General features: G+C 38.2%; 1 protein-coding gene across 1 annotated transcript in view; it reads left to right on the plus strand.

Moving 5' to 3' along the window:
- The first annotated feature begins 1,708 nt into the window (after positions 1–1,708).
- Positions 1,709–10,579, plus strand: part of rap1aa (RAP1A, member of RAS oncogene family a) — a 12,467-nt gene continuing 3,596 nt past the window's right edge. Inside the window, exons 1-7 of the mRNA XM_008277809.1 lie at positions 1,709–1,798; positions 3,353–3,486; positions 5,365–5,452; positions 6,649–6,717; positions 6,835–6,891; positions 6,984–7,124; positions 9,289–9,432. Coding sequence (XP_008276031.1) covers positions 5,396–5,452; positions 6,649–6,717; positions 6,835–6,891; positions 6,984–7,124; positions 9,289–9,432 — 468 coding nt within the window. The 5' untranslated portion in view covers positions 1,709–1,798; positions 3,353–3,486; positions 5,365–5,395. The remainder of the gene's footprint in view (positions 1,799–3,352; positions 3,487–5,364; positions 5,453–6,648; positions 6,718–6,834; positions 6,892–6,983; positions 7,125–9,288; positions 9,433–10,579) is intronic.

Consider the following 10,579-nt stretch of genomic DNA (forward strand, 5'->3'; position numbering starts at 1 on the left):
TTTCGTTGTCCACTGGACCCCAAGAAAGAATATGTGCCAAATATTTGTTGGTGTTCATGATAGACTTTTGTACTACGTTAAATACATTTTCTGATATGCTGACATATTTTTGGCTCCAAATGCATGACAAATGTCCTTCTTTTTATATTTAAAAAAAATATTTATCTTCAAAAAAAAAACAAAAAAAAACCTGTCACCTAAACCAGTGGCCTGGGGTACAAATTCCTGAACAGGGTTAAATGGTCAGTCAACCACATTACTATTAAATTCTGTTTATGAAAACAAGCATTGTCAGCCCACACCTTCACATATGATTACAGCTTTGTAAGTTAGTTAAATTCCAAAACACACAGTTACAGTTTGAGCTATCCAGCACTCACTGTGACAGTGACGGTCTCATATAGTGTTTTGTGGTTGTCAGAAACTTGACGTGTGAATAAAAGCTATTAGGATATGAAGCCCCAGCACAACTGACCTCTAATAGTTGTCCAGCTCCAGCTGTCAATCACAGAGGCACACTGAGTAAAACAGCCTGTTTAAAACAGCCCTGAAACCAGGAGGAATATGTTCCTTTCCCATAATGTTTTATTTATTGACTTATTTGTTATTATTATTTTAGTTTGTTTGTTCTTTTGTTGTGACCTTTTAATTATTATTATCATTTATTTATTTATTTATTTTTAGAATATAGTCATGGTGAAATTAGCCGTCTTTGTTTTAGTTTCAGTAAAAAAAAAAAAAGAAAAAAAAAAGAATGAAAAAGTAAAAAACACACCATGGAGACGTGTGAGATTTTTGTTAATTTGCTGAAAATGTGCACAATATGGGACCTTTAAGTTGTGAGTCGACCTTGTAACAGTGCTGCTTTAACAAGCAGTTAGTCTTGATGGCTGTTTAATATTACAAACTGGAAATAAGCTACATCATCAACTTGTGAACAGATATCAGTGCAGTACATGGGCCTGTTAAAAACACTTCTCACATCAGTGTTTGTAGCATTATAACATACTAAATATGTCAGCACCTCACTATGGAGATTACTACTCCTCACAACTTTTGCTCTGAGAAACACCAACCAGTGGCCTGGTGACACCAGCATTTTAAATATATGACAGCCTCTTTTACAAATGTAAAAATACCGCAGTTGCTGCAGTATTAAACATACAGATGAAATAAGCGGAAAACCAATATAAAATGCCTCAGTAAGGTGCCACCAGAACAGCTTTCATGCTCTCTCACTGGAGTGATGAAGACCATTCTTCCAAAAGACATTCCTTGATTTGATGTTTAAATGATGGTGCTGGAGGGCGTTGCACATGTGTTCAGGTTAAGATCTGCCAGCATGTTAAGCAGAAAAAGAAAGCAGGATAACATTACTTTCCCTTGAGCACACTGTCTCACATTTTATATCCATTTCACCCTGGAATAATTCGAAAATGTTGCAACTATGAGGTTAAAATCTTAAGATTTCTGGGTTGGGTTGAGCCCCTCACTGTGCCTTTGCTTTAAACACATTTTTCTACTTACACACTTTGACACCTTTAAAATGCAAGAGTTCCACTTGTAATTGAGTATTTTCACAGTCTGTGTGGTATGAGTACTTCTACTCGAGTAGAGGCTGTCAGCGCTCCTCCTCCCTGGTGATGAGGAGAATAAAGCGGCGTGTTTGAAGTGAGGAGGTTTTAATTGCAGCCTAACCTGGATCTCTGTGATAGGCTGCTGCTGCTCCAATCACCCGCTGCTGTCCGACCCTTCCGCACATCCACAGGCTCGTTTAGCGCACACATAGCGGAACACGGTAAGTGTCCTGTGAAGCTTTCACCCCTGACCAAAATTAGTAATTTGGTAGCTAATTATCCAGCGTGTTTCTTCATTAGTTCAGTGATTAGTCCGTAAGTATTTGTTTGCCCCCGCTGGGACACTAAAATTACTTCTGGCTCCGCTGTGGTGAAATCATTGCTGTGGGTAAAATAGCTTAGCTTCCAAGCTAACTTATGTGACTGGGTTGAGTAGCTAACGTCAGCTAATGACTAACTAACGAGTTGTCGCTACAAACATTGTTCGCTGCTCAGGTGATTTAATGTCCGCCTGTATCTGACTCGTCTTCTCATGTGTAGTAGCTTGTCCACACGCTAACTTAAAGCCAACTGGAGTCTTAAAGCTTCCGCGAAAAACAAAACGAGATTTGAGAGTTCAGCCCAGCGCTAACTGGCTAGCTAACTTATTAGCCCCCGGTGTTAGCTAAACAGTTGTGTTAACCGCTGGACAACTTAAAATGGAGTTTAATGTTTGGTAAATTAGAGCTGACGATGAAGTGTGAGTTCGGTTGTGTTTTCTCGGCCAAGCTGGCGTCAGTTAACGCGGTGTTTGTTCCGCACAGCTCGCCGTATCTTTTCCAGGCTACCACCCAGGAACGTTAGCTAGCGTTTAACGAAATGTGCTAGCTGAATGCTAACATTTGAGTTGTCAAGCTTTGCTGCTAATCAAGCTACTTTTTAGGGTCGCCTAAACCGTCAAAGTGGGCTTTAAATTCACATTTTATTTCTATTGACCCGGTAATAATACCGACTTCGAGTGGTTATTTTAAACGGTGTTACAGTCAGTCTAGTGCATTGGGAAACTAATAGCCACACCCTTCCTTTCGAAACTAACTACGTTACAAGTTGTCACGAAAACAAATTCATCGTTATTTATCGCATGAAATGACGGCAGTGCATTACTTGTTCAATGTTTAAAGTTAGACACGGTAGACTTCTTAAAAAGTTTTTATTAAAGGACGTTAACCGGGAGTATGTGTTTGTGCTTTTCAGCAAAGTTAAATCCATTTGCCCCCTTCTGGCTCTGACACACGATACAAGGATTTCTGTGTTGAATTGAACCGGAGAGTACTCTGAGTCGCCTGGTTAGCCTTACCGGGCTAAAAACAATGTACTTTGCGACTGATTGTTCAGAGGAACATGTTCTTATTGTTTGTGTGTGTAGCTCAGCAACAGGTTTTTTTTTTTTTTTTTTTTAAAGGACTATGGTAAGTTTTATTATGTAACCTGACAGCTCACCGCTGCTTAAATTGGCAATAAAAAATAATCCCTCAAAAGTGTCAGCAACACACCTTGTGATTGCACACAGAGCTCAGCAGATGATTTTAATAAACCGTTTCATTGCCTGTTCAGTGCGTCTGGTGTATAATTCCCCTGTGACAAAATGTTTTTTATTTTTTTCCCCATGAGGTGTAAGTCTTTGTAAACAAAGAAGCAAAGTGTAAATGTTTGTAACTGATTATGTAGACCAGTCATGCAGTGCTGATGTGAATGTGTCATTGGTTTAATGTTGGGCCAATTTCATGTCTGAACAGTTTGGTGTAGCCTAGCTTTCTGGCTCCCAACCAACCCTCAACACCTTCCTGCTGACATCAGTGTACCTGAGGATCTGTCGGCCCCCCCTCCCCAGATGTAGAGGGAGTTGTCATCTGCAGCAGCCGTGTACACAGTAGGTTAAACTGTTTTCCTCAGGATTTATGTGTTTCTTCTTTCACTGTGCAGGCTTTGTGCAAAGAGCAATTCTGTGAACGTCTTTGTTCACTTGCAGATGGAATTATATAGTTACCTCTTGATCATAATTGTGAATTAAAGCATTCATTCGCTGTTAGCATCAACAAGGAGGCCCTCACATTACATAATTTAGCAAAAATTCATGAGTAGGATTGGTGAAGGTTGTCGGCTCGATTGCTTTATACTTCCACTGTTTGAGTGCAAGCTCGTATCTAATCAGGAGAAGGCTTAGGTCTCTTATCTGATGTCAAGGCTTTGAAGGAAGTTTTGTGACACCCACATAAATTCATATTATAAATGTGATGTGCCTTTACGTTAATTTTTAGGCGAACAACTGCATCAACGTCACCTCTTGGTGCACCCCCTCGCCCCAGTAATGATTTCAGTGCAGTGGTCGTGCATGCACCCTCTGATCTCTATTTTCTGTTTGTATTGTGTACTTGAGTAGAGGAGGGTCATTACAATGGCTCTTTGTAGAGTGCCTCGTATGCCTGGCTCACACTGTGGGTTTCTGGTGGTGCTTCATACGTCGTAGTTAGAATTGCAAATGCCGGTCGAGTGTGACAGAGTGGTTTTTGTATTGTTTGCCTCAACATTTGACAAAGGTCCCATAGACCTAGTATAATTAGTAGATTCAAAGAGGTTCTTAAATGAGATTTTACTGTGCATCACCCCCACTTTGACATTTATACATCAAATGAACATCACATTTGCATTTCAGAACAGCATTTAAAACACGCTTCTACTTTTTGAATAGCACTACTTTAACTACATGTGCTTTTGAGCGTGCCATTATTTGTTGTTGTGTGTACTGGCTTATTATCACTATACTTCAATTAAAATGAAATTTCTCATCCACATTCAGTCAAATCTCTCAAAGAACAGAGGAAATTATTTACTTGGTGATTCCTAAATCTTTCTTTAGATGATCACAAACTCATCACAGAGCAAAAATCCTGTCATCATCCTCAACATTTTCATGCCTGTGACAGTTTCTCTCACTGCCAATATTTTCTAGGCCATGTACGCTGTCTAAAGTGTGTCAGGCTGATGGAGTTGATGATAGGTCATTCTCCGTTGCCTTTTTTCTCTGTATTGTAATGAGATAGTTATTTGTGGCACTAGAGCTCTTACCTACAGACTGCACTGCCGTTTTCAGGATCTGTTTCAGTCTGTAGTCCATGGCTCTACACTGCATGTTTTGGGTCAGATTTTGCATGTTCATGTTGTAGATGCACTTCATTGTCCAGTGTTACTACCAGGTGAAGCATTGGTCTGAATTCTGGAGGTTAAGGAACCAGGCTTTGATTTTCTACAGCTCTCTGATTTTCTTTTTTCTTTTTCTTTTTCTTTTTTTTTTTTTAAAAGAGGTGACGCCCATATCATCATGACAACTGAAGTCCCTTGGTAGTGGGTGGGGAAGAGAGCTCATTTTTTGGCAGAGGAATGAGGTTTCAATCCACTGAAGTCAACAGTGACTCTTCATTGTTGTAGTTACTGTACTGACAGGGTGTTCACACTGACATCAGCTCAGTCAGTAGATTCACTACTTACGATCTTGAGCGTCTGATTTTGATCTGCCACAGCAAAAAACAAACAAAAAAGCTCTGTTGGAGTTGTTCATGTCAGCACCTCCAGTGAAATATTGATTCAGTATGTAAACTATGGATGAGGTAATTCCATCCAAGTTGTTGAAATAAATCTTCCAAATTTTCCACTAATTGGAAAAAGTTGAAGTTTGTTAGTTTTTCTGGAGCTAAAAATAACACAATGGACCTCTGTCTCACTTTCTCATCATTCCTTTGTTCTTTCACAGACTCTTGTGCTGTCCAGTGAAGTTGCCCACCATGCGTGAGTACAAGCTAGTGGTGCTGGGATCAGGAGGCGTGGGAAAATCTGCACTGGTGAGTGATGGCTGCTGTCAGGGGCTGAAAACTGAGTGAATGTATTTATTACAATTTTATGTAGAGATAATTGGTTATTGGTGTGATATATGGAGTATTTTACATTACACACACACAGAGCTACAAGTTTATTATATACACCCAGCTAAAATGAATTTGATCTAATACAACAGACCTGCAGTAACTCTATGTAGATATTAATAATTCGTTTTTGCTTTAAATATTTTTTGAGAAGTGTTGATGTAAACCTTTTATGGATGAAAGTTGTGAAGCTGTTGAATTTTTTAGTAATGTACTGAAAGGTGCCACTCAAGACAAATTGTCCATCAGTTTGATGAATTTTCTGATTCGTCAATTTAATTAAGTTAATTAAAAGATTAGATTTCCTCCAAAATATCAAAATGCCCATTTCATTTTAGTGTAGCATTTTAAGCTTTATGGTTGTATCAGCAGATATGAGAAAAGTTATTAAAAAGCTCTTCCTACTAATTAATAGACAACATTTATGGCGGTTTTGTCTTTTCTGCTGCAGCAACCGTTTCCTCAAACTGTAGCACTCAGTGAACCTGATCGAAAACGTTGTGGCGCAGCGATCATATAGTGATGCAAAGGAAAAGCCTTTGTTACGATGAGCTAAAACATAGAAAAAATTTTAAAACGTGCGTCAGTTGAAAATATTGATGTTGCCGCTTTTTTAGCATTGACATCCTTGATTATGACGACTAATGACGGCAGCCCTAACCAAGAGATGTTTCTTATATTTTATACCAAAGTAGATAAAATATTAAACACCTCTCTTTAGCACAGTAAATTTCAGCAGCAATCGTCCATGCCTGTGTAACCAATTCTCATCTTCATCAAGGATTCATTGTGACGCTAAAAGGACAATTACTGTAGAACATGCAATAAAGAAATCATATAACTGTTGCATAAAATTGTGAATGAGTTCAAGTGTCAACTTTAATAAAATGTTAGGAAATTAAAGTGGCTCAAGTCACCGATAAAAGTAGATAATTAATCGTAATATTCAAACGTACACTTAGGGGTATTTTTGTTTTAGCGTATATTTTTGGAGGAAATAAGTATCTTTTTAGTTTGGCAAGCTTTGCATACATGGTAACTGACAAGTATTAGTTTTTGAGTAAAAAAAAGATACGTTGTATTGATGTTCTCTTTCTTTCTTTTGTCTATTCCAGACAGTCCAGTTTGTGCAAGGCATTTTTGTGGAGAAGTATGACCCCACAATAGAAGACTCCTACAGAAAGGTATGATCAGAAACACATTTTAAACACTTCATGTGACTCTGAACATTGTCAAAGAAAATCAGTGATTGGTTATATGAATGCCTTCATCATTTTTCTGAAAATATTTTTCTCAAACAGCAAGTTGAGGTTGATGGACAGCAATGTATGCTTGAGATCCTGGACACAGCTGGAACAGTAAGTAAACCACAGGTATTGAATGAAGGGGTGTTTTTGAGTGAATACAAACAGGCTGCTGATGTCCTCTCCTCTCTGTTATCGTTCTGTAGGAACAGTTCACGGCCATGAGGGACCTGTACATGAAGAATGGCCAAGGCTTTGCTTTGGTGTACTCCATTACAGCTCAGTCAACATTTAATGACCTACAGGACCTCCGGGAACAGATCCTGCGAGTAAAGGACACCGAGGATGTGAGTGTAACACTCTCTGGATATGTTATCATTTAAATTTTTTCTCATGCATGTAACAATTTATTTTAATTGTCGATTAATATGTTGATTATCATCTCAGTTAATCAATTAGCTGTTTGGTCTATAAAATGTCAAAAAATACAGGAAAATATGTATCAGTATTTTCTGAAGTCCAAGATAAAGTCCCGAAATGTCTCGATTTTCGTATAAACTGAAGATTACTGTCAGGTAGAAGTAAAGAAATCAAAAAATATTTAAATATAAAAAGCTTTTTCTTTCCTGATTTGTGCACATGTGAAAGGGAAACAAGCGCACATCTTCAAACATGCACATGAAAAAAATATAATTATAAAAATGCAATAAGGAGCACCTGATCCTTTATTTAATATCATTCACTATCAACAGATTTGGAGATCCATGTTTTCAATGCACAGTGACAGTACAGTATACTGGCAGATTATACTGTATGTCTGAGTAATAAGACAGCCTATAAATGGCTTCTTCTTCTTCTTTTTTTTTTTTTTTTTTAATAACACTTGCTCTTATGATTCTGTGACAGAGCTCCTCAGTCTGCAGAGAGTTGGTGTTCAGTAAGAACTCGTGGTGTTTCTCTGTATAATCTGCCTGGGTCACCTCTCAAGCTCATCACTCCCTCATTAGAGCCAGCGCTGTGGGAGAGAGGGCAGAGCGAAGGGGGGCAGGAACTTTGTGACAGCTTGGAAATGTCAGAGCTGTTGTTAGGTGCTCTCTGCCACTTTCAGTCTTTGCCACTTCATCTCTTGATTTAGAGAGGGGATATGCAGCATGCTGAGCACAGGCTTTATTTATTCATTGCAGGTTGCTTGACAGCTCTGTGTGTCTTATTTTAAGGTCTCGCTTAACATTTTTGCTCCCGAATCAACTGTACATGAGATCTTTACCCAGCAAAGGGTGTTGTAGACGTTATGTTGATTTATTTACAATCAGTGCTTTACGAAGTAAGGTGTCATGTACATGCAACTTGAGGTTAGAAAACCAGTTTCCACATTGTCATGATTGCTTTTATTTCCAAGTTTCACTTGCAGGAAAGACATAAGATAAATGTTAAATATGAAATTATATGGGACACTCATTTTGCAGTGCATAGTTCTTTTTTCTGTCTGTTTTGTCAGCTAACATGAAATATAAATTCAAGTAACAAGCGGCAGCAAGCAGTAGTGATGACAACAAATGAGGCAGTACACAGAGTTAGCTCCACAGGTAGGGAGAAATGACCCGTGTCATCAGCAGGGGTTAAAATAAGCCCCCTCAAACACATTACTTTAAAAAAATCTGTCTCAAATTAAGAAAACGGGCTCATTCTGGTTATTATATTTCTTCACGTTAGCATGTATGAAATTCCTGCTTTTCTGGCAAAACATACTTCCAGCAAAAGATTACTATATATGTTAAAGTAGAAACGGCAATGTAAACAAGCAGTTAACACTAATATGGGATTCAGTATTGACACAAACTACTGGAGTGCAGGGTTTAATAATCAGGATCATTGATCGGCCACACAGGAATCCAGAAGCTTGACTCTGAACATGTTTATTCTTTGAACAGTCACAAGCGTAACATCACGCAGTTTGCCTCAAAAGCCAGCAGTCCTGTTTTATCTGTCACAGATTCCCCTGCTGAAACACATCCTGAAAAACAGCAGTATTCATTAAGCAGCCTTAAAGACTTGGTAATGAATCACTACTAAGTTTCTGTGCAAAACTATCCACGCCTTCATAAAATCCACAACTCTGACCAGATCTTAATTTCCTGTCATCATTTTTGTGATTTGTGCAGTTTTAGGAACTTTTCACGTTGATCTCATCGATACTGTTGCTCGGAAACCCTTCTTTTGTTTTGAACAACTTGAATGTTTGACATTTCCACTCATCTGTTCTCATTATCTACTTTATCTGTCTATTTTTATTACCTCCCATTTTACGGAGTCACCGGTTTGACTATAGCTGTTTTTTGCTTTTAAGACTGCCTTTTTATTGCGGAATAGTACTGCTAGTCCGTTATCAGTTTTTTCTTCCTTCATAAATAGTGCTATGATCTAAGTACTTGCGTGACTGTACATTATAATTTTGCTAGAAACTTTTCCCATGTGACCATAAATTGTATATCTGTCTATATAATCAATCAGGTTCCCATGATCCTGGTGGGCAACAAGTGTGACTTGGAGGATGAGCGTGTGGTCGGCAAGGAGCAGGGTCAGAACCTGGCCCGTCAATGGAACAACTGTGCCTTTTTAGAGACTTCAGCTAAATCAAAGATCAACGTTAATGAGGTAATATGCAAATACTACACAGTGCGTATGTAGGGCTTGTTTTTTTCTACCTGTTATTTATTCATATGGAGACAAGTGTAGTACACTACAGCAGAACCACATACAGAACAGCAAAAGCAAACCGATAAAAACAATGTTACAGTAAAGTTATTACAAAACTACGTGACTGGTATGTTTTTAAAAAAGGGTTATGACTTAACTTTAAAATGTGCCCAGGGCTCTAGGGCTGTATGGTGTTGGAGAAAAAATGACATTTAGTTTTTCTGCAATACCAAAAAATAAAGGAATTTTCATCAGATAACTTGAATAACTCTTTGGGAAGAATTAATCGAACTGGAATGATTGGGGTCATTTGTTAGGGCAATGCATCGGCATAGAAATTGAAAAAATTAAGTTTTTACTGCAAAACCATTTTTTGAGTGCAAATTGTTTGAAACCATTGTCATATGGTGTAACACAGACAAAGGCATCTGAAGTAGTTTTCCTTTTGCTTTTGATGCCATTCAGAGCTGGCTTTGCACTCCTCATATAGAGCTTCATGGTAAACCAAATAAGTCATGTTGCCTCGTAAAGTGGAAAGAATTGCATGACACTACAGACAGAACACCCGTTTTTGGTTAAAGTCATCTTTTCTGTAGCAAAATATTTCCATAGAACTAAGCTGGGCTGAATAATGTCTACATTCCTGCTAATAAACAAATGTACATTAAAACAAGAACTAAAATAAGCTGCTTCTTCACTCGAATTCAGAGTCAGAGCCAACATATAAATAAAATAGTGTCTACAACGCCTCTCTTGCTGAACATCTCCTCATTGATAGTTTAAAATTTACTAATGTTGTCTAAAGGCCTCATATAAAGACTGTGGTAGGTGCTATCTGGGGAGCTGTGCACAGAGAAGCATCTATTCTTCTTACTTAGAGACTGCAGCGCACACAACACAGACTTTGAAAGGAGTTAAACAAGACATTCTAATATCGGTGTTCCCCAAACTGAAACCAAGCAGTTGGGCTGTTGGCTATGAGCAGAGCATTTTAAGCCTCAATGCCGCAGATGATTATGTTAATTTAATTGTGAGAAGCCAACATTGTGATCATGATTACAATTCTATTAAATGCGTAGCACTACAACTGATGTCGCTTTTTTTT

Source organism: Stegastes partitus, unplaced genomic scaffold (assembly GCF_000690725.1).
Source record: "Stegastes partitus isolate 25-593 unplaced genomic scaffold, Stegastes_partitus-1.0.2 Scaffold4, whole genome shotgun sequence".
Classification (NCBI taxonomy): domain Eukaryota; kingdom Metazoa; phylum Chordata; class Actinopteri; family Pomacentridae; genus Stegastes; species Stegastes partitus.